Below are 24573 nucleotides of genomic sequence, written 5' to 3'. Positions count from 1 at the left end.
GCCCTCGATTACAATGCAAAACAGTTATCAGATAATAGCTAGACCAAGTTTTCATGCAGTGACAATGTTCATGAGATATCACCTTCATACCGATACAGTACTAACACTAGAACTGTGCTTACTGTTTTAACAGTGCTGAACTAGTCTTACTAGCCAGTTTGATGTCACCCAGTTGTTAGTATGATCCTATTCTATCCTATCCTACACAACAGGACCATCCTATAGTATGGTCCTATTGCAAACACTCGAGGTGAGCATTTTTGCCACTTCCAACTTAGTGATTTGAAAGTGGATATGATGAGTGATGTGTGGGTGAGTACTGTGAAAATACACACCCAGGGAGCCGATCTTGTATAATCCTGTCAGACTTTTTGAGTGACCATCATTTGCAATTCAAACAGACTTAATTTTAAGTTCAGTATGACTGGAAAGTATCAATTAAGCTCATAAACTCATTGGGAAAGTGTTTACTGAGGTCACAGATTAAGTGAGCCCTGGACCATTTTCCCATGTTTTCTATACAAGTCTTTCTGAAACCACATGAGTCGCCCCCTGGTGGTATTAAAAAGAAGGCAAAGGTTAGCACACTTTCACCTTGGCTTGGCTTTTCAGATCTGGAAGTTATGTCCGTCTTTCATGCTATTGTGTAGGCACCAAAGTAAAAATCCCTGAATTACGCCCTGCTGTTGCTACACTGGATGTCTCCAACAAAACACTAGATTTGTGTTCAGTGAGTCATTTACCCTCACTTATTTTATTTTCACGTATTTTATTGTAGATATGGCTATCACAGTGGTGGACGTTAAGTGATGTGATAAATGTTGTGGCTGAAGGTCACAGGATACCCTCGAGATCTGCTCTCTAGGAAACTAATAATAATGGTTAATGTTTTCAGGGGCGTGTCTCCGAGTTTACTTTTTGATTGACGGGTCTAGAGTCCAATCCAGTACCTCATTGGCGCAGCGGGGGCGGGGCACTGACCAGTGGACGATGTTTCCCCTCTCGGGTTTAGTTTGGAGCCGTTAGGGATAAATTGCCTCTCGCTCGGTGGTGGCAGTTTATAAGAAACAGCCTTCAACGTGTCTTTACCGACAGCCGTCGCCATGTCTAACAACAATGCCAACAACAACTTAGTTATCGCCCAGAGAGCCGTGAAGCAGCTCCGGTTCGAGGCCAGTATCCGGAGGATCAAGGTACGAACGAACCCCTGCTACACTCACACACAAACACGGAAGATTGAGCTGTTCTTGCTGCTGAATGGCGGAGACCGACCATAGAAGTGACGCTGTGTCCGTAGATTCAACAAAGTTGTCCACACTAAGTTACACTTAAGACTCACAGATTGCTTTCTGGTAGTTTAAATCGCAGCTACAAGCGAACAAGTTTCTTCTGCTTATTAGTTTGTTTTAGAAAGTCGCTCTAAAGTGTCAGGAGAAGTGACCCGTTTATGGAATTTCTGAAAGTTAAACCTCCCTGGGTTGATTATTTTAAGGAGACTGTGAGCATAATCTGTCAGAGATACACAGCAGACACACCCGTTCGTGTATGGAACTGTTCCTTGCAAATGTTATGCAAAAAAAATGAGCCAGTTAGTCATGTAAATGAGAGAGTGGGAGGTACAAAGGGTTGTAGCAGGAATCACAAATACTCTGTTTTTGTTTTCATGATCCCCCACCCAACACACACACACACTCACGCGTGTGTCTGGCTCTGCAGGTGTCCCAGGCTGCCGCAGATCTGAAAAACTTCTGTATGCAAAACGCCTCCAAGGATCCTCTCCTGATGGGCGTCCCCTCCAGTGATAATCCCTTCAGACCCCCCAAGTCCTGCTCCCTGTTCTGAGGTAGGCTTGCTTGCTCCTTCATGGAGGTTTCATTTGGTGGGGGTATAAAACTGTATATTTAATTAAACTAGGGCGGAAAAAAAATGCAGGGTTTTAACTGGGTCATAATGGACATTTTTCAGAATCAGAATTTGATTCTGATTCTGAAAAATATCCATTATGACCCAGTTAAAACCCTGCATTTTGGGGGGCATTTATAATGGACATTTTTAGGGGGTTAATGCATATATGGGTCACACACAGTTGAAGTAGATGGTATCAAATAATGTAGTGTTACCTTAAAGTACATTCCTGATATTTGATTAAAAAAAAAAAAAAAAAGTAAATAAAATTAGTTGTAGTTTAAAATTGTCAAGCGGTGCATCGCTCCTCTGCTCAAGGAATGCATTTTATACATGTCGAGCTATCTTGCTAACACATCTGTTTTGGAGGAAGGTTCAGAGCCTTTACAACAACATCACAAGGAAGCTGTGTGGTAAAGTCACAGCAGCGCAAATTGCATGCATTACATTGCCACCGGAATTTGCATGTTTCTATGTGTCGCCTTCATGCAAAGTTTGTTTTACGCTGCTTGACCTGAAGCTCACAGGCTAGAGCACCTTTCCGGTCAGTGAACTTAATTTAGCCCACAGACACTATAAAGGTAACTGGGGAAAATATAAAATCAAATCTACAATTACAGACAGTGAGTTTGGTGTCACGTGGATGGGAGCGATGTGACTCTGTCTCTTTGAATTTGGAGATTTTTGGCTGAGACTCACACAGAGTGACTTACAAGCCCAAATGTGATGAGTTGAAAGTATGGATGACTTTCAGGGCCTGCTTGGGATTAAAACAGTTTTAACTTTGGTAATATCTCTTAGTTGGAGAAGGCATGACTGTCTAAACAAAGCTCTGAGTCAAACATCACATCCAGATTGGTAGCAGAGTCCTCAATGTAGGAGAACCGGTTTCCATGATTGTTTTCCAAGCTACAGGTCAGGTTTGTGGAAATGAACAAAAGGACCTCAGATTTGGAATCACTGAACCAAAGTTTTGTGACATCAAATATCTAACGTCATAGAGACCAGTCTTAGCGGCATCCAATGTCGCAACTTTGGGCACGTGATTGAAAACCTTTTTTTTTTTTTTTTTTCTCCCACAGCCCTGTTTGTTCTTTTCCATGTTATCAAAAACAGCTTTAATTTTACAGTTTTAGTTTACATACACACACAAAAATATTAACTAAAGCTTAAACTAACTTAATTAAAGCTTTAATTACAAACATGAAGGACTCTAGCTTTTCATGCTAGGAGTTACTGAGGTTAGCTGCCTTCAGCCTGCAGCAAAGTTTACAAGAAATCTGATGAATTTAAAGATGCCACAGTAAACAGTGGCATCTCACTGTTTATCCTGTGCCTGTATGGGATTTCTGCAAGTAGTCAGTCATCCTGATGGTGTGCATGTATTTGGACTAGTTTTAATTTATTCTAAATAAAAGAAAGGCTGGAGATCAGGCGGGTTGATTAAGGCTGTGAGGGTTTTCATTGTAATTATGATTGTAATTACAATTGTAATTGTTTTCAGGCTTTTAGTCGAGATAAAAGAGGCTAGTTGGGCTGGTCGTATTATACGCACGTGCCCCTAAATATGCTTCACAGTCCAAATTTTTCTATTGTTGGTAAAAGTGAATTGATCATGCTGTTGACTGTGAAGGTTCTCAGTCATCCAGGTCATCGTAGTCAAAGGAGCTTGCAAAGAAAAGCGTCTGGACTTCTTTAAGTTGCTTGAAGACGTTTCACCTCTCATCCGAGAAGCTTCTTCAGTTCTAAGGTCAAATGGTGGAGAGTCCCAGATATAAACCTAGTGGGAGTATCCCCCCACAGAGGGACAAAAGGACCCCCTGATGATCCTCTAATCGCCTGAGCCAAGGTGTGAAACTGGGTGTGGGTCCCAATCAGCCAGAGTTTCGGGTGAGTTCATTGTGAAACCTGGCCCCACCTTATCATGCGAATTCCTGAGATCAGATGGCCCAGGATGTGAGTGGGCGTTAAGGCGTCTGGGAAGGGATCTCAAATCATGCTGTTGAGCACTACTACAAACACTAGGGTTGCTCCACCCAGCCTTTGGGGCAAATAGGCTAGAATATAAACAGACTATAAACAGGCCGGGGCGGCTTTTTTTTTTACTCGTCCTCGCCCTTCAAAAGATTTTTGTATTTGCATATAGTTGTGTGTCATCAGCATAACAGTGGAAATTAACAGTATATTTACACATTATCTGACCCTACAGAAGCAAATGGAAAGAGAATAAAAATGGGACAAAAAAACACATTAAGTTCAGTTTTATTTCTTTATCGACACGTGAGTACATCCATTTAAGTGTATACTATCCATCAGTCTTCTTAACAAATTTATTCTGTTTAGGGTCATGAGTGGGGCCTATTGTAGCTGTGGACAGGTCACCAGTTTATCACAGCACTAATGCAAAGATGTTCATGCCTGGAGCCAGCCAATGCAGGCACAGAGAGAACATGTAGACTCTATACAGGAGAGCCCCAGCAGGTCAACGGATTAAAACCCCAAATATTTTCGCTGTGAATTGATGGCGCCAGCTGCTGCACCATTGTGCTGACCCATTTATTTTTATTACAAACATCCAAAAAACATCCATAGAACCATTGTTTTACTGAAATGTTATCATTTGCCACCATATTTTCTCAAACTTATTAATGTTTTACACAAATGACAATGTCGGCATTGCTTTTCCCACAGTTTCTCCAGCACTAAGAATATAAACCCAGTACAGCTATACTGGAGTTTTCACTTGTCTGTTAAGGTTGGGTGGAGTTTTCCAGGAAATTACATCAGATTGCCAAGCTGCATGTGCTACTAAGAGCACATGAAATACTTTTACTTTTCACCACAGGAAAAGGCCAAGTGTTGATAATACTTGTAATGATGCCCCTATTTTATTTACCTGTTCCAGTAAGGCTACAGTACAAACCACCCAGAACATTACTCCCACACTCAATGCTGTTACACTGTCATTATTTTTAATTATTTTTGGTATCTACACAAAGCATGATTAAGCATTCAGTAATATTATTGCACTTCCAAGCTTCTTAAACCTAAACCTAATTCTAACTTTAAACCTAAAAACTTTAAAACATAGGTGGAGTAGTTCCCTGTTAAATATGTGAATTAATTAAGTCACTAATTTTAATATGAAATTTAAAACCAAAGTTAAGTGCTTTTCAATGGAGGCAAATGGACTATGTAGTCTTCAAAAATGTGCAGAACCAGCAGTGACAAAACTGAAAACACAAAATACAAAAAAAACAAACCCATAATCAGTGTTGGGAAGGTTACTTTTAAAATGTATTCCATTACAGAATACATGCCCCAAAATGTATTCTGTAACGTATTCCGTTACGTTACTCAATGACAGTAACGTATTCTGAATACTTTGGATTACTTAATATATTATCATGCTTTTTACAACAACGTGAATGTACTATTGCTGTGTGATTTATTACTATTACTGAAGGTCCGCGACTCCGAACTGTAGTAAAGGGACCTCAGACTAATACGGCGGGGTCCGTGTCAGCTCGTAGCCGAAAAATAGCTTTACTTTGTTGTGTGGGTCAACTTTTCTTGCGAGACACAGAGAGAGGTGTCGAAAGGCTGCTCCAACGGAACTTATTGTTTTCGGAGGAAAACATGAACACGGTGTACAGTCGAGTCTTAATAGCTTACTTACAACTGGGCTCGTCAGGCACTCTTCTTGGCTGAAGTGGTTATTATTATATTTACATGCTTCCAGCTCCCGTTTTTCCTCGATGACAACTTGTACCTTTCCACTCCCCTTTTTCTCCCTCCTCGCGCTCACAGACACTGCCCATGATGCTACATTCTTTAGAGCTATGCTTGTAGCATTCTGCCTATTAGCTTAGCACAACAACAACAACAACAACAACGAAAAGGTGCTCTCTCACCCAGGAAACACACAGTCGCAGAGAGAGAGAGAGAGAGCGTCGCCCTGTAACCATGGCAACCGTAACGCTGCTGCCTGGAACAACAGCACGTAGCTGTCAAACAAAACCCAAACAGTCCTGACCCGCGACAAAATGAAACAGGAAAGTACCGCAGTGTAATCCATTTATTTCAACAAAGTAACTGTATTCTGAATACCACCTTTTTAAATGGTAACTGTAACGGAATACAGTTACTCATATTTTGTATTTTAAATACGTAACGGCGGTACATGTATTCCGTTACTCCCCAACACTGCCCATAATTACAAAATAAGAGAATCACGTAGACATAATAAAACTAATAAAAGACAAATAAAATCTGCTTTTAAAAATGTCGAAAAAAGAGAAAATAAAAGTAAAAGGTACAATAGTCAAATAATATTTTAAGTAAGAATAAGTAAATAATATTTGAATATTTTATTAAAAATAGTTAAAATTAAAAAGTAGAAAAAACAGGTAAGAGATAAACATAGCATGCAGTACTTGAAGTGTTGCTTCATTTGTTTCTTAAAGCTTGCTTTATTGTGTGTTACAACAGTGTGTGTGCTTTTGTGTTACACAAAAGGAAGCAATTGACAAAAACTTGTGTTTTTGTGTTATTTCTAACATTTTGAAAAACAAAAATGTGCTTTAAGCAAAACACTGGTAAGAACAAAATATTATATCCAAGTACTCGTGTTTTTCTTTTGGCTTGGGCTAAAACGTATTCCACTAAACAGCAAAAACCCTAATGCTGTCTGGCCTGGTCAGATATGCATGTGTTTGACAGCTGAATGTGAGTTGACTATATAAACAATTAGGAATTTTCCTGACCTTAATGTTTCCGAGAAAAACCAACAGTGGTGTTGTCATTGCTCTCCTCTGTGATCTTTCTGTTATCTGGCTTCATTTACCCTAACATCATCAGTCAGGCTGAGAGGTCACATGGAGCGTGTTGACACAAAAGATAACAAACACAAATAAGTCTGTTTAGCAGCAGAGTGGCTGATTTTGCAAGGATAAAACCGTGATATTAGAAAAATATGAAGGTTACACACATAATACAAACTGAGAGCAGCTGAGTGCGTGTCCACTTGTTTAGTAATTTGTTTAAGCACTTTTGTAAGTAAGACCAGAATAGACCTACTTTGTTAATAAAGATTGGCCTATTTGAAGTCAAAAAGGAAAGTTGGCAATAAAACAAAAGATGACTGTGTAAATAAAGCAACAATATAACATTACACATAATGTGGTATTAAGACTTGGTAAGAGAATCTTACAGATTATAATAGTTGTTGTTTTAGTTCATCCTTTCAGCTGCAGCCAGAGTAAAGAATAAAACATACAAACCAGTGCTCTGGTTTAGGAGCGAGCATTAAGGCTTTTAGAACAATGAAAAGTTTTTCAAATTGTTTGCAGCCAACAAGTGGGGGGGGGGGGGGAGAAATAAAGATGGTTCTAAGAATATTTATTGTATGTATGGATTTATTATTGATGTTCATTAGAGAAAGACAAAAGACTTTAGATGATGATTTAAAAAACAAAACAACTTTTGGTCCTCCTACTGTCTACACACGGAGGTCTGAGTGATATTCTAGGAATGCTGAAGCTGTTCTCTGTAGAACTGGTTGGTCCGTAGGCAGTGATTTCATACCTTTTTTTTATCTCAAATTTCAAACATGCACTCATCTGGAGCAGGTTTATTCTGCAGCATAAGTTACCATGGTGATGTACCTTGGTACCGAGTGAACCACCTTCATAACACAAACTCAGAGTTTTAGCATGCATGTAAATCATTAGATGTCATCAGATGTGTTTTATTGATTTACTGATTTTTGTCATTTTGGCCTGCAGCTTAACTCTTTTTTTTCCATGTTTCTGTTTTTTTTTTTGTGTGTAGCGGAAGGAGACGCGGAGGATTTCTGGATCTGTTCTTTGAAGGCTTTCTTCACTTCTAGTTGTTGCCGCTGTAGATCTACCTGCAACACCTCTTGGGATGATGCACACAGGGGTCGGGGTTTTGGGAGAGGGGAGGAGGGATTATGGGGGGCAGTTATTCCACTTGTTTGCCAAACTAATGGCTTCATAACTCCAATCTGTTACATAAAAGCAGGTCTAAACTCTACATGTTTAAAAAAAAAAAAGTTGTTCCTGACACTAACTTGACTAATGATTAAGCCGCTCTGGGTTTACCTAGTACTTAACATGTCCACTCTCCATTTACTGACTGAACAGTGTCTCTTTCCAGTCAGTGAAATTCAGCCCATGTTTAACGGCCAGTGCAAGTGTAACTTCCTCTTGTATTCTGCGTAACACGTGGAAGTACAATCAATCATTAATTTAAAGCAGGTGCTGCTCAGCAATAGGAACATGTTGTTATCCATGCCAAGTGTGTCATTACAAAGCACAGACATTAACACTACAGACACAGGACTAACTCTATATGTGGCCAAAAGAAACTGCTCATGTATTTGTGATTATGTAAAAGGTGTTTCTAATAATCTGATTTACGACACTTTTAACCTCTCGCTTTAGGGCATGTGATTGTTCATTAACATTTTGTCCCGCTGTTTTCTGTATGTATGTAAGAGCCCATTAGACGTGCTTTTACCTGCCTGTATCTGTACCTGTCTTTAATTTAAAAACACATTATGGCCTTACACAATTTGGATAGTGGCAGAAATTGAATGTATATCACATTAGAAACATATTTCTGATAATGTTTGTATTTAATGAATCTACTGCAATGACTTGTTGCAATAGTTGTTTTCCACACTGGAATCATTTTACTATCAACCGAAACCTTCACTGCTGTTAGTCTGTATCTTTATAAACGTTGCTTTTGTGGGAAGCCTTCAAAAGAAACTAAATTAAAAATTTTTTTTTTTTTTTGAACACTGAAAATCTGTATGCTATGCTTTTTTTTTTCTTTTTTTTTAAGGAAATGTTAATCCTTTGCACAGATAGCATAAGAAAATGATTATTATGAAGTGTCACTTTTTTGACTTATTTTACGACTCGCACATTAGCAGGTCAGAAGGTTCAGTCTCAGGTGTTTTATAGTCAAAGTGAAAAGACTGAAGGATATGCAAACATCAACATTTTCCAGATCATATATTGTGTAAAGTGCATCTGAGGAACAGAGAACTGCATCAAGTGTGATGCTCAAAAGTTTGATGTCATTTTGAAACGTGGTTTCACTTTTTTAATCTGATATTAAAGCCATCTGAACAGCTGAATATGAAATCATTTATGATTTTTAAATGAATATTTAGGGTAGGCATGCACTGACTCAGTTCCAGTGACCATCTGTCTTGTATGCAAGTGGCATGTTTCTACATTAACACAAACTTTTGTGCACTAGTAAGTGTCTGCCCACATGTCATAAATCTCCAGGATCTCACCAGCATCAGTATGTCATGTGTCACCTCTATAAATCAAGAAAAATATACTGATAACGGCAGTGTCTTCATAAAAAAAAAAACAATAAAATAAATGTTGATAATGTGCTGCATTTGTTCTATTCATGCATTTGAAAACAAAATACAGCACCAAGCTCAAAGTCACGGGACAGATGACGAACACTGTGACTTACAGCAGTGTGACACTGCAAAGACGTCTCAAATTATCGCTGCTACTCTTGTTCGAGGTACTGCTTTTAATTTGACATTAAACGGGAAAAAAACCCATCTGGATTTCTTTATTGGCATTCAGTCGATACGTTACAGATGCATTGCTGAACGAAATTATGAACACAGAAAAACAAAAAGGGGACCATGTAAAAATGCTCTAGTGCAGCTGTCAAAAAACATTACATTTATATAAGAAACCTGAAAAAGCTAAGTCGTGCTTAGGTTATTGTACTACATCCATTTATGATGTACATTATGAATTTACCAGTCTGATGGCAGTTGGGTAAATTCACATTATACTGCGATACCTTTTGCCTGAAGGCAGGAGGGAAAACGGCCAGTGACCGGGTGAGTGATGACCGTCACGATCCTTTTTGCCCATGAAGGGCAGCGTTCCTTTGCCAGATCCCCAGATGGTGGCAGTGAGACCCCGATAATCTTGTCAGTGCCGTTCTTTCTGAGACACTGCTACTCTCATGTTGCAGACGAATGCAACACTCTCTGCGGTGACTCTGTAGAAAGTGGTGAAGCCCGATGGGTTGGGATGAGTCTTTTTTAGCCTCTGTAGGAAGTGCAGGTGCTGGTGAGCTTTGACACTGGAGGAGGTTGTCGGTCACATGCACCCCCAGGAATCTTGTGCTGTTCAATCTCCACAGCAACAATTTGAGAAGTAGTAGTGGAATTTCTTTTATAATAAGTAGTTTGATTGAATAACGGTCTAAAGCTGCAGTCTCCTCATTCATCATTGTCAGTGATAATTAACAAAAGTGCCATCACCTGTGAACACAGGCTGGACTCACCTGAGGAGGTTTTGCTGCTCAGGTGAGAGCCTTTGTAAAGTTATATATAGCCGCGTTTCCTAGATGTTGTGCACATCAATTAGAATTGTAAAAACATCTACCTTTTGCTATTATACGTATACTGCAGCCAGATGGCTTCCAGGTTTGTGCAAAGAAAAGATGACAGACAGGAGTACTCAGGTAATGACATCCTTTCACTTGAAAGAACATTATCTAAGCTACCAGACCACAGATTTTTTTAAAAAAAAAGAAGACATATTTGTATTCATATTTCACCTTATCTCCACCTACTTGCTTTTTTGTGTTTCTCCTGCAGACTCTCATCTGTTTAGGGATCCCAGTCTCAACCCTCTAAATGCGCACCCCCAAAGCGCCTCCTGGTGGGCTGATAGGGAGGAACAAGGAGACTCACTGAGGGTGTGTTACAATAAATTTAAGAGCACAGATTTGTGTTTCAGATTAAGGAGACAAGGTGAACTCTTTCCCTCTAGGAGCAGCTAAAAGAGATGGATGAGCATGTGGCCAGGCTTCAGGACATGCTGAGATGTGAGCGGGTCAAAGTAAGATGAAAGCATGTGTGAGGGTTTTCTAAATGAATGCCTTCATATTCATTTCCAATTCCTAAACTATATCTTTCCACTTGTCAGTGCGGCCATCTGCAGCTCCAATGTAACCAGCAGGAAGCGGAGCTGCGACGGCGAGAACTGCAGACCAACAGACTGAAGGAGCGACTGTCACAGATGACTGACAGACATGGAGAGAAAGGACCAGGTGAGATTAACCCCAGCAGTTTGCTTACCTCTTAAATATTTCTCACATCCTGTAGCTTTCAACCCGTTATATTTTTCTATCCAGCCATAGAGGTGCTAAACTTTCCACCTGGAAGCCGGGGCAAAAAAGAACAGCCAATTAAATCATTCAGATCTACTGCGAAGTACGTTAGCTGGTTATTTTCATGCATTTTCTGACCTTGGACTCTCATCAAATTGCTCTTCCTAATCTTGACTTGCTCTCTCCAACTTGTAGACGAGAAGAGGCAGCACTGCGTCTGATGCTGGAGCGAAGAGAAGCAGAGCTCAGGGAGGCGATGAAGCTGCGTCACAGCCTCACCACTTTACTTCATGCACTCAGAGTCGACATGGAGCAGGTGGGCAAAGGCTTAACTAACACCAGAGATGCTGAATAAGTTATGTTGAATGAACTGATCCAAAAACAGTCAAATGAAAACTCAATCCCACCACAAGATCCTTTTAGAGTTTCAATCCCTGCTGCTGCAAACATTTGGAATGATACACTAATGAACCTTATAGTGACTGATCATATATTCATAAATCTGCTGCCTTAAACCACAAATTACATTTGCTGATGAAGACCATGTAAAGTTTAAAGATCTGGAATAGCTACTAAAATAATGTCAAGATAATAAATACACTTTCAAAGCTTTTGAATATTTTTAACATTAGAGTCTTCTTCCCAATCCCAATAAATCAATCTAAACTTTGATGTAAGACCCTGTCAGAGTCGATGGATATGGCCCAGGATGGAGATAAAAGGTTGGATCAAGCTGAGGAAGCACTTGGAGAACATGTGACAGGCGGGGTTGTTCAGAGTTGGAGGAAAGTGCAGAGGCTACTACCGGGCATCATGTTTGAAGGTAAACCTCTTTCAAACACACTTTAAAACAATCTGTGAAATATTGTTGGGTCAAAGAAGACTGTATCGAGTGTTGACTGGAAAACTTTTAAGAATTACAGTGTTCATGCAGGTCAGACTACTGCTGGTACCGACCAAGAAAAGCTTCTGGCTCAGCTGGAAGCTGAACTGAAAGAGAGTCAACATCTTGTCAGATTGCAGCAGCAAATGCTGCAGGTATTGCCCTCTAATATGAGTTAACATTCTTTGTCTTGTAAACTTTTGCTAGTCTCAGACTTTTTTCCCCTCATTTCTTTGTGAAGGATACCCTTGCTTCACCCATCCCCTCCGAACTTACTGATAGCTACTTTTTGGAAGAGTGGGAACGTCTTCAGGTGCGCTGGGCAGAGTTCCATCATATGAGGAGGACTTTTGAAAGGGAACGTCAGTCGTTCACTGATGCCGCCATTCGACTGAGCCGTGAGGTTTGAAGAAAATAAGGCAGACTCATTTATAAAGGGTTATATAAATGTCATTTACTGTCAGTTCTGATAGTTCCCTAATAAGGTTTGTCAAAAAAAATAAAAAAAATAGTTTATCAGGACACCATCACACTGGAGGATTGTACATTTTCGAGTGGTTCTCTTATGCAACTTGTTTTTCTGCTTTGTTTTAATGTCTTGTCTGCAGCGCTGTGATTTTGAGCAACAGAGAGCCTCTCTTCTCAAGCAGCAATATCTGTGTGACTCACCTCTGTTTAACAAAGGAGCGCCAAACAACAACAGAAGAGAGAGCACTGCTCTCAGTGAGTGAAGTCGTTTTAATAGGTTTAAATAATTTACGTCAAATGCTTTGAAGTCACACACATGTTTGACTCCAGGTCTGTCAGGTTTGGGACCCACAAACATATCTGGCTGTCTTCCCCTTACTCCATCAACCTCTGAGTCAGGGACCGCTGCCGTTGCTGGATTACATCAGGGAAGAGGCAGAGTCCAAACTCCCAGCACTCCTGAGCTCTACTCTTCCCTCAATCTACCATACAACTGCAGGTGGATTGATATGACTCTTCAGTTCTCTCCTGCACTCCTTTCATGCAATAATTATTTAACAAAGTATTTTTTGGGTGGTGGGGGGTTGTGACATGAAAACAGATACAACTTCTGTATTTACTGCAAACTCTTTTCCTCCTGACTTTATGAAAGTGCTGCTTATTTTAAATTTTGTTTCTGTATTGTGTAGATCCAGAGATGTTGATCAGCACTTGGAAACATGGGACGCTGGAGCAGACAGGATTGGGCACACGCCCCATGCTCCACATTTAGATTGGTCATTTTAATGCAATTTTATTCAACAGAAACTCAATTTCCCCTTTTTAGAATTGACAATAAATATTGAATTTTATTTATCTCCACTGTTTTTTGTTTCTTTTTTTTTTTTCATGTGGATGCAGTGCTGTTTGCTGTGATCTAAAGTTGTCAGTAGACTTGCACTATATTTTAGAGAGAACCTCAAGAATTTAGTGAACTGTAATTCCCTGCTGTGAACAACACTTTGCAACAGCAGAGTGGAAGATCTCCCTTTTAACAGGATGACGACCCAGGATCTGGACCAGGTCAGGCAGCCATCTGCTATGACTTGTTAAACCCTTGTGTTGTCCTCAGGTCAAAAACGACCCGTAGGTGAATGGCAAACAAGTATATGGGAATCCCGAGGACAACACAAGGGTAAAAGGAGCATAGAGACTTTGCACGACAAAAGGGGACCAAATTCAAACAGGAGAGAGTACATAAGTTAGCATGCAATAGTGGCATATTAACAATGGGAGTGAAAAGGCGTGGTGGAAAGTTCATCATGGGAGGTCTCACAGCAGTCTGAGACTATAGCTGCATAACTAAAGGGTGATACCATGAGGTTCTTTAAGATGCCATTGGCCTTTATCACTGGTTTAACTTATTTGAATCAAGTGAAGCTCAGCAAATTCATAACTTTTTTTTGGGGGGGGTATAATCCAAAATTTCTGAATAGTAGTTCAACTGGACTAAGATGGGCACTGAGAAGGTGTCTACATATATAGAATGATTTATGTATTTCTGGCGCTTCGACTTTTCAGTCATTATCGAAATAAAATAGAATTTATTTATTTTAATGTTTATTCCAATAATAAAAAAGTTTGTATACTGACATATATAATTTGACATTGAAGCATGTTGAATATGTTTACGTACAGAAAATGAAATCTATGTACCCATTAACCCTCGACAAGGGCTGCGCAAACATTTGGAGGAAATTCACTTTAATTGGCCGCACGCGTTGGGCACGTGCTCACGTGACTGGCTGCTGCGCTGTTGGTGAGGTCACACCTTGTGCTCAATTACTACTCGTAAATTCTGTGCGCAACGCGAGCTGTTTTGTCTGCTGGTGTTTGTTTCAAGTAAAAAAACTGGGTCATCTTCCCGAAGGGGCCGAAAACATCGCCGGACTGGAGCTAGAATGAACGGAATGGTTTGGGGATTCCTTCATCACCTGCCACGCGTCATGGAGTCCGACAGCAAAAGTTTCCAGCCCTGGCGAGACTACATGGGACTGTGTGATACAATTCGAGATATCCTGGGTCGCAGCACCGTCTCCGAGTCCTCCCAGCCTGTGTCCAAAGCTCATCACACGGAGTGTGACGACATGAGTCAAGCTATGGTATCTGTGCGCAATAACGCAGCTCGCCAAGGTGGCCTCGGAGCAGAGAGCGCGCCGGATCCCTGCTCCCGCGAATGTGCACTAATGCGTTCCCCTGCTCGCACGGATCCAGTGGATGGTGTGGCGTATGCACCAAACGCAATTGATGTGAAAGTGATGCAAAACCCGCCGGGCTCCCGGGGGCCAAAAGATCGAAAGAAGACGAGTCGTTTCAAAACACCTGAGGCAGTCTTACCCACTCCTGAGCGCATGTTCTGCAGCTTTTGTAAACACAACGGAGAGTCTGAGCTGGTCTACGGATCCCATTGGCTGAAGAACCAAGAAGGAGATGTTTTGTGTCCCTATCTGCGCCAGTACGTGTGTCCTCTGTGTGGAGCCACGGGGGCCAAGGCTCACACCAAGCGCTTCTGCCCCAAAGTGGACAGCGCATACAGCTCCGTGTACGCCAAGTCCAGACGCTGAACCAGCAGGTGGCAAGGGACAATAAGACACTACACAGAAGGCAGGACCCTCGTTTCGTTTAGTGTGACTTTATTTTTTCTATTTGTGTATTTATTTTAGCACTAGTGTGGTTTTGCTTTTGTGTGCTTTTCATTTGCATGCTTTGGTTCGTTTGCTGTGTAGCTGATTAGAGTTTCTTTGCAGCTGGTCCTGCCAGCCTAAAATACCTCAGCTGTTTGGTGTTTGGATTTGAGAGGCACTTTCAAGAACGACTGCCAGATTTTATGTTTGGGAGGAGACATGTTTCAAAAAATTACTGTATGTTTCTTTTACATACTTTTAAAACGTGGCCAGCTGATATCGTTTCAGATTTCCTGTCCATGCATTGAAGGATTATAACACTGTCAAACATTATAAGAGATGCAGTCATCATTAATAACTCTACTAAAACAGGTAAAGCATTATGTGACCATGTCAGCATTTTAAATTTTTTAAAAATGAGTGACTTGTTCTTGTTTCTGTGTGCAAGTAGGCCTCTGTTCTTGAGGATAGATTATTTTATTTTGAAAACTGTAATTGTGGCTTTTCTAAAAATGTTAACGCTGTTGTAACTCTTCTGCCTTTGTGGAAAAAGTCTGAAAATTTCTCTGTGGATATTCTTGTGTGCTAAAAAGTTATAAATAACTAAATTGGTTAAGTTTATTTGCATTCTATGTTGTCATTTTTCAATTTTGAATTTTTTTTTTTTTTTTTTTTTTTTTTGACATTTTAAATGAGTCATGTTCAAATTAATGTGACTAAATCACCAATGACAAGACGCATGTAATAAACATCCATCTTTATTTGGGAAGAAGTGGAATGAGTCATTAAACTAAAAAAGCAAAACAAAACTGAGCTGCAGTTAACTCCAGAACAGTAAACACTTTAAAACAGGTTCTTTACCAGTGAACCACTGGGGCAGCAGTAAAATAAGGACTGAAGAAACCTGAAACAACTCTCTTAACGAGTTGAGCTCCTTGAACTTTTACTGCTACGGCGCAGACTCTCCAGCTCTCGATGAGCAGCCATGACTCTCCGACTAGAAGAAAGATGGAGGACATTATTTTTCATTCATGACAATTTAACTCTGTATCCGTCAACCTGCCGGGTGGGCTACAAGCGTCATGGACACCTAAGCTTGTGAACTCAAGAATGAGGCGATGTAGAACTTTAAGATAAATCCCAGAGAAGCATCTAGTAAAAATCTCAGACAAGTTCAAATCCAAATGACTTTGACCTTAAGGTCAGAGGTCAACTTCTCTGCAAATCACCAACGATCTTCAAATTTGTACCATAGGTGCATCTACTGGGAAGCTGAGAGAAGCCACTATTATATTTAATTTTGTCAGCGATTCTGTTTTACCATCCTCAACCCGCTGTGCATGTCGACGATGCACAACAGGGTTTACTGTTTTTCTGATCTTGGCTCTGTGTAATGTCAGTGAGAGTAGATGGCCCTACTTTGGTCATCTCAGGCACACAACTGTGGCTTTTTTTTTGTGTGGGGCACCCAATCAGAAGAAAACTGCCTTGCTTGGAAGAGAAAGGGAGATAAAACATTCATTTTTTTTGGACATGTGCAACCTACAAAGTTGCTCTAGTGAAATTTTGGAGTTAGAAATTAGAGCAAGAACTGCCTTTTAAGTGACTGGTTTAAAGAATGGGAGAGGTGTGTAATAACAGATAAATGTCATGGACTTTAAAGGTGCTGCAGGATTATTCAAGCAAATTTGCCACTTAAATGTCGGTCTCTCTCACATCTACATACTTTCGCTTGCTCATCTTTGACCAGACGAGATCTACAGCTGGCAGAGTTGACCACACATGCTTTACCCCCAACCAATCACAGCAGGGAGGCGAGTATAAAAACAATTAAACTGACTAATGGTAGTGAAAGTCAAAAGGTTACCTATAGGAAGAGACGCTAAGACGCTGGTAGCTGAAAGAAGAATGGCATGTACTAACTTTAGAGAGGAGAGTTCTCTGATAAGTCCGCAGATTAGGTCTGTACCATCTTCATCACAGTCTGAGGAATCAGGGTCTTCCTCTTTCTGCATCGCCTCATCCTCACTACAGAAACACAAACATCGGAATAATTTAAAAATAGAGGTGTTAAAGCTTGTCTGTTAATTTCATAAGATGACCAAAGTACATTTTTAACTTTAAGACAGCATTGTCTCTTAAAAATGTCTTTTTTTTATATTTGAGACTATTTTTTTAAAACAGTTTCTTGAATATTGAGTAAAATTAGCACAGTAGAGTTGAAAGATACACATACAGAGACTTGTACATCTGAAGCATCCGACTGCTCGTGTGTGCAGTCTTTTGTGTATCAGCGGATATACTGGTATTTCCTCGCTTATTTCTTACATCAGAACGATGGTGTTCAGCTGGGAGTCCGACACATAATCTAAGCACCCAGATCCAAACGAGTCAGCAGTGAGTGAGAGTGTCTGCGAGCGATCAGCGTGAACAGCTGACGGACCAGCAGCAGGTTCATCAGGATCACACTGTATTTATAAACACAAAGAAACAAAAACAATAAATGCTCTTTCCACATGATATTAATTAAGTAGCTATTTTATGTTGGGCTTATTTTCAGTTAATTAATTTCATAGTTTAGTTTTTTAAATATTAAAATCATTAATTTGTCAAATTAACATCACAAGTAAAGAGAACATAAGGAAAACTGACTGTAAATCAACACAGATAAATATACTAGAAACACACAAGATTGAAACATTTGTTCTTGATATTTTTAACATAAATGACTTATAATTTTACAGACAGTTTAATCAATAACTGATTAAGAGTTTCAGCACTAATGCCCAGTGCGTTTACTGGTGGTGCATAAGTGTGAAAGACTGTGATGACATTATAAACTACATTAATGAATCATTAAGGGGAACAAAAGGGCAAAATAAGAAGAAAGATTTAGTCCTTTAGTCCTTAAAATAGAAGAAGAATAAAGTTGAAATGTGGAGATTAAAATTGTTGTTTCAGGTCATAGACGTGCCACGGCTGCTACAACCTCTAAAAAATGGTTTGTGCTGATGAGTTAGTGAAATCATACTTGCAAAATTAAATAGCTGGCAATGGACAGTATATCGATATGGATGGCTACGCCCTCATGCAGTACAGAGGGGAAACAATGGCAGCTGATCAAGCTGTTTCCCTAGCTCATCTACACAGGGCATTTTGTAGAGCTTATACGAGCTGTGGAAGTTGTTTGACTTGAAACAACAACTGTAATCGCCACATTTTGACATTATTCTCAAAATAATACTCTGTTGCATAACAGTCTGTTCCTTCCCTCCGTTTTAGGTTTTAGCGCCACTACTTACACTGTCTTTCCTCTCTGAGACACTGGGTGTAGCTGCGCTCTCACAGATTTCCACAGAGCCACAGTTTAATCCTCCCATTTGGGTGTGTGAACAGGAGACATTTTTATCAGCTCCATCACCACTGAACACATTCCCGCTGATCTCTTCCTCCTTCTCATCTCTTGTTCCAGTAACACTGTCCACCTGCAGAAGGAGAGCCTGCAGGTGGACAGTCTTCTCATCTTGACTTGTGCAGAAAGACATGGCAGAGCTGCAGTTTGCTTCTGCTAAGCCAGCTTCCTCTTGATTTTTAGGTACTTCAGCCATAATTTCATTGGTACAAACTTTGAGTTCTTGGAGTTTTTGGCTGCCCAAATCCTCCCCTGCTTCTTTTTCTGCAATGTGATCTAAGTCACCGGCTTGCTCTGAATCAGTAACTATGCCATCTTCACGCTCACTACCTTTTCCCTCTGAGCAGCCGGAATCGAAACCAGCGGTGGAGCCATCTGAAGGACTGACAGCAGCACAGGCTTCACTTTCTGCTCTGTGTGTTCTCAAAGAAAGAAATGACAAATTAGTATCTCTTGTATTTTACATATACAAGTCAGTTTTAAAAAGTCATTTGAATTTTTATAAACCTCTTCTGAAACGGTTATTTAACATCTTGACTCGCAATGAAAACAGCACTTTGCAATCTTAATTTTTCTCTTTGTCCTGTGATTTTCAATTCTGGAAAATAAAACTGTCTAAACTGAACTCCATTTTGATAATTAAGGTATTTAAAACTAATCATTAACTGAAGTTCATGGTGTTTAAATTTTAAATGAGCAAAACTGTTACGTGAAACCTCTTTTAGGTAAAATATAACTAATGTAACAGTAGTTGTGTTAATGTTCCTTTCCAACACTGCTGGTTGCTAAAACAGTGTAAAACTCTGAAAAATGTAATAAATGTAATAAATGTAATATTACACTTACCTTTCATCTCCTTTACAGTGACTAGGCTGAAGCTTTATCTCTTCCTCTCTCGGCTCCCCGTTCTGCCCGTCTGCTGGGATGGATGGAGGTGAGGATGGTAACGGGAGTGAAGATGTGTTTTCTTCCACAGTCACAGGTTCAGCTGTGTTCTCGCAAATAGGTTTCTCCACTTTACCCTCTCTGTTTTGCCCGTTTTCACGCTTTTGTGTCATTAAAAAATGACTCCGCTCCTTCTCTGTCAGGCCACACATGCCCATCCTTCGCTTTTTCTTGGCTGGCAATCCTGCTACCGACCCCTTTGTGACATCACCCAAGCACACGTTGGTAGGTTCTTCTGGGCCAGTGTGTTGATTGCTCTCCACATCAGAGTTCTCCTTTCCATTCAAAGCAACCGGGCAGGACTGGACATGTTCTTTGGTGATAGGCAAGAAGACCTTGAGCTGATCTGTGCGTGTGTCATACAATGATCTGTTACATTCATCTAAATCCATTTCCTCCTCATTTGTTCCACTCTTGTTGGTGAAATTTTCAGAAAGTACTTGAAGGTCTTCCAGCTGAGAATCATTTTTGGGATTGTTAGCATCTTGCTCTTGAAGTTCCACATTTGTAAAGCAGCCTGCATCTTCTTCCTGTTTTGTGGCACAGGCTTGATCTGCTTCCTGCTGATTTGTAGTCTTAGCACATTCCTGAGCAAGAGACTGAGGACACTGTGGTGGTGTGGAAACTACTGCTGAGTTATACTCTTCAGCATCCTGAAGTTAAAGAAAAGACAAAGAGAATCAAGCAGCTTGTCTTAATGATATGTGAATGTAGGTTCTGTTTCAATCACCTAAAGTACCTGTTGATGTGGAGCCTGAACATCATCGGTTAGAGAAATGTCATCACTTGGACATTCCCTCTTTCTAGACCTGAGTGACCGAGCCTGGGGTGGAGCTAAGTCTTCTTAAAACAAAGCAATCCGTTCAATTAATCAAATACTGTGGAGAAGAATCACTACATATACTCACCATTAACATTTAGTTGGTGCTATGTCAAAGAGGAGAGTCAAACCCTTTTTAGTTCTTAAGTCACGTACAGCAAGTTTAATCTCAAGTAGGCCAGACAAGTAAAATTACTATATAATACCTTATATATATTTATGTATTATTAGTAGGATTATTCCAAAATGTTTTTCCTTTATTACTATTTATCTTGTGTTAGCCTTCTGTAACAGGAGTTACAAAATAGTTATCCAAAGAAATGGCTTGTTGTTTTGTGACTCTGCATTATTGTACCTAATCAGTAATAATCGATCCAGTCCTTTTACTCCACATAAAATATCATTATAGATGATGTTATATTTCCTGCTTCCCTCTTAGCCAGAATCTCTTGAAAAAAAAATTAATGTCAATGAGAGTTTTGTCTATAAATAATAATAAATAAAGTATATATATAAAATATAAATATAAAAGTCACTTTGCCAAAAACTGATTGCTACTTTGTGGCAGAAATGTTCTTTCTGGACAAAAATGACTTTTTTTTATCATTCATCAGAGATATGTTGAGATATGTTTGGTAGATTATAGGCCAACAAGTCATTTACAACAGTTTAAATACTGGTAATCACTCTCTGGCACAAGACAGGAGTCACAGGACACAGCACAACACAACACACTCCTTTAAATGGACTGAAATCAAATTCGTAACTTTTTTCAAAATCAACTTATTTTAAACCATAATTAATCTTATAATTATTTATATTCGGCGGCTAAATTAGCAAATATCTGTGTCAGTAGCATCTCCTGTTACCACTGCTCTTGATCTTCGTTTTGCCTTTCGCCATCTCCTCCTACGAGAAAGATAAAGACGTGAAAATATCAAAGATATATCAGCTGATAAGCCAGCTAACTTAAGGTTATGCAAAAGAGTCAGCTAACTGTTAAAGACATTTTTCTCGAAACAAATGTATTAGCTAGCTAACAAACGTAAACTTTGCTTACTCAATGAGAAAACGTACAGATAATCGGAGCACCGATTAAATGTGTCTGCTTACATTAAGTAATAAAAATATGGGGATTAAATAACTCCTGTGACAAAGTGACGACTTTTTTCAGCTGACTTTTTCTTCCCACGGGGACATACATCCACCCACCAGATGCACGGACCGTGTGCTTACGTTTTACGTCAGTGATGGACGTGTTTCGTCAACACTTGAAGCTGATTTCAAAAGCAACTCAGTTCTCAAAGACACGCAGATGTTTCCAGCCTGGTACAAAAACGTTTCGTGGCACTTTCCCCATTTCACAAAAGTTGCATTGAAGTATTTTTTTAATATAACTTATCCATCTGGATTCAAATAAGGCCTGAAGTAAAGGGCTTTTGTTAGCAGTGGTGTTCCCAGAATCTTAAAACACTGGACTTTCAATCTAACAGATAACAGCACAATAATAGCACCTTTTAAAATTTAATTTATATATTTTATAGTAAACTGAATACTGAATGTCAAACACTTTCTTCCTAAAGCTTAAAGTCTCACAATTATTTTTTTAAGCAACAGAAGTAAAACCTTAAGAAAAAAAGTAAAAATGTTTAGTTCAGTTTTTAAAGTCAGTTTAAAGTAGAAGCTCTGAGACAAAGACCAGTACTGGCCTTCTACTTCCATTGTGCCATAATGGTCCCTTTTACTGTTTTTTAACTCTCACGTCTGTCTTGTATTTTGGAAGCTCACCTCTTCTTCACCTTTCCTGCTCTTTTGCTTATCAATCTGCTGCACTCTTAATATCCTCTTTCTTCCCGTGAGGAGTTTGAATATTCTCTCTATGTTCTTTTGGATTTTTCTCCGGGTATTCCAAATTTTTTCCAATATCCAAAAATATGCACCTGACTGAAAATTCTAAATCACCCACCTGATTTGGCTACTAATTTCAAAATAAATCTGATCATCTGAACATTAAACCAATGCTTATATGTGATTTTCTCTAAAATATGAATTGGTTTGCAGGAAATCTAATTGACCAATAGATGGTGGCAAAAACATAGATGAACAAAACAGTTACTAGTTTGTGCTTGAAGATAACATTTAATAATATATACTACTAAGAACTACTCAGTAGATTTGACATAAAAGTTTAATATCTCTAGATGAAGGAGCAAAAAACTCTTTTGATGTTGGGCTCACAGGTGATGAAACTGTACAAGTAAAGTAGGGAGTAAACTTTTTTTCCCTTTTTTTTGGAAGTACTGCTTAATTTAATATTCATTTAATATTACTATATTGTCAGTGATGTACTTATGAGAGTAAAATAAGAGTAAAATAAGATCAGAACCTGCTTATCCTCCCGTAGTTTCTGCCCACAGCTCCACTGATGTGACCATACCATTTTGTGAGGGGCATGCCTCACCCCTGCTCTCACTCCTCAGCACCAAAAACTCAAAGATAGTAAAAATCTATCCAGGTGGCATCCCAGCATCCCACAGAGTAGTAGTTATTTTTCTTTTTTAAATCCATAACTCCACCTGAGTTTAATGCTATCATTAGAAAAAGTGAATCAGAACTACTGAGCATTCTTACAAAGTGCTTTTTATTGCTTCATAGACTTCATATATGCTTCTGAAATTTTCAGATTGTGGTCCTTGTGGAAATGCTGATGTAGCTTCGGGGACAACGTTGATAGGAATTCTTATTATGTCATAAATTTAATGGGTCACTGAAAGCCTCCCACACTGACAGATGCATGGTTTCTCTCTTGTGTGGGTATGCCGTGTCTTCAGATTTGTTGACTGGGTAAAACTCTTTTCACACTCATCACAAGAGTCGTGTTTTTCTTCACTCAGGCTATACAGATGAATATTAAAATTGCATAAATGACTGAAGCTTCCAACGCTGGTCACAGACGTGTGGTTTATCTTCAGCTGAGCTGAGCTGATCCAGCTGTCCTTGAGTAAAATCCACCCCACTCTCATCAGGATGTTTGTCGGGGATGTTGCATGTCTGGTTCTATTGAGCAAAAAGAGATGGACAGAGTAACAACAATCTGAGAACATATTTGATTTGAAATATTTCCTATTTTTTTTCAGTTGTAACATTTCATTAACTTTAATAATACTTTCTAATTAAAAATAACAAGATGTCCTGATGCAAATAATAATTTGAAATATCATTTACGGCTTCATTTACGGTTTTAGCCAGAGCATCAACGTGGTTAACATCTAGCTCCTCCCACAAAGTGTTGAGCAAACATCATGCTAATTCCCCTCATGGATGCAAGAGAAACAATATTGAGTACATGTATACCAACACGCAGCTCAAACTGTCCGAAAGCTCTTCTCTGATTGGCTCATATGCTTCCCATTTTGGCTGTTGATAGGCACTTTGAGGTTAGAGGACCATTACAATAATATCAGTGGTTCTTTGATGCTATGTTTTCTCCCTATCTAATTTCTCAGGTTAAAGTGACTCATCTCTATCTGTGGTAGACAGTTTGCTGCTGGTGTTACTCTGCTCTTGTTCCACAAAACTCCTCCATCAGTGAATCAGCTCTGACGTACATAAAGATAACAAGTTAGATAAAGCTATCCAAATATAGCCATAAAAACTACAATGATAAGAATTAAGAGTTATTACCAAAATACATACATAAATAATCACATATTCACTTTTAAACATTAGCTTGAAAAAAGAAATACTTGTAAGCAGCAATAAGAAAGATAGTAGGATGCCACTGGGATGACTGTAGATGTAATTTATAATCTGATCTCTGAGTGAGCAGCACAAGGATGTATACAGGGATACATGATACACAGTAACTTGTTTTAATGTAACCTTCCCAGTATTGATGTTCTAATTTAGTAGCAGATTGTTTTTACATACACAACAGAAAGGTTTCTGCCTATGTCATGCAAAAGAACAAATAGCAGTATATTATTATTATTATTATCAAGTGTGCTATGTATTTACAAAGAAAGCAGACTAACGCTCATGCTAGTGCAGTGAATTGTTATAATGTCATCCTTCATAACCTTTTCTTAAATAACATAAATTTATGATAAATTCTGAAAGGACAATGAAGAAAACGTGGCAGGTAGGAAATAATTAACTTTTAAATATTTATTTTGTTCCATCAACATATAGTAATATATTTGGTTTAGACTCTTTCTGATTAGCATGCTGTTAAACAACACATGAACAACAATTCAACAGTTTTAAAATATGTTGAGTAAGC

At 39.2% G+C, this 24573-nt stretch overlaps 4 protein-coding genes across 5 annotated transcripts; 3 read left to right on the top strand and 1 right to left on the bottom strand.

Annotated features, from left to right (window-relative positions):
* Positions 1 to 976: 976 nt before the first annotated feature.
* On the top strand, positions 977 to 9335 carry LOC146631016 (guanine nucleotide-binding protein G(I)/G(S)/G(O) subunit gamma-10). The gene is made up of 3 exons (XM_085356271.1): positions 977 to 1193; positions 1717 to 1843; positions 7738 to 9335. The coding sequence occupies exons 1-2, from the start codon at positions 1104 to 1106 to the stop codon at positions 1840 to 1842; spliced, it is 216 nt and encodes a 71-aa protein (XP_085212397.1). The 5' UTR covers positions 977 to 1103; the 3' UTR covers position 1843; positions 7738 to 9335.
* Positions 9336 to 10400: 1065 nt separating this feature from the next.
* Positions 10401 to 13237, top strand: LOC146631015 (afadin- and alpha-actinin-binding protein). The gene is made up of 12 exons (XM_085356270.1): positions 10401 to 10449; positions 10586 to 10686; positions 10761 to 10829; positions 10917 to 11040; positions 11125 to 11203; positions 11296 to 11416; positions 11779 to 11923; positions 12035 to 12138; positions 12225 to 12386; positions 12592 to 12706; positions 12782 to 12950; positions 13141 to 13237. The coding sequence occupies exons 1-12, from the start codon at positions 10401 to 10403 to the stop codon at positions 13235 to 13237; spliced, it is 1335 nt and encodes a 444-aa protein (XP_085212396.1).
* Positions 13238 to 14391: 1154 nt separating this feature from the next.
* On the top strand, positions 14392 to 15054 carry nanos3 (nanos homolog 3). Its single transcript, XM_085356269.1, has one exon. The coding sequence runs from the start codon at positions 14392 to 14394 to the stop codon at positions 15052 to 15054; it is 663 nt and encodes a 220-aa protein (XP_085212395.1).
* Positions 15055 to 16032: 978 nt separating this feature from the next.
* Positions 16033 to 21194, bottom strand: LOC146631013 (uncharacterized). Of its 2 annotated transcripts, none has more exons than XM_085356267.1 (7): positions 21161 to 21194; positions 20211 to 20314; positions 19373 to 20124; positions 18417 to 18948; positions 17443 to 17582; positions 17038 to 17142; positions 16033 to 16111 (listed from the first exon to the last, which is right to left on the bottom strand). In XM_085356267.1, the coding sequence occupies exons 1-7, from the start codon at positions 21192 to 21194 to the stop codon at positions 16033 to 16035; spliced, it is 1746 nt and encodes a 581-aa protein (XP_085212393.1). The 2 variants fall into 2 exon arrangements, with proteins under 2 accessions (XP_085212393.1, XP_085212394.1); XM_085356268.1 differs by having other exon boundaries at positions 18417 to 18939.
* Positions 21195 to 24573: the final 3379 nt, after the last annotated feature.

Source organism: Diplotaxodon limnothrissa, linkage group LG6 (assembly GCF_057381915.1).
Source record: "Diplotaxodon limnothrissa isolate DT_005_m linkage group LG6, D_limnothrissa_male_GT1.1, whole genome shotgun sequence".
NCBI lineage: Eukaryota > Metazoa > Chordata > Actinopteri > Cichliformes > Cichlidae > Diplotaxodon > Diplotaxodon limnothrissa.
The sequence above is the reverse complement of the archived record's forward strand: the minus strand, read 5'-3'. Positions and strand labels throughout refer to the sequence as shown.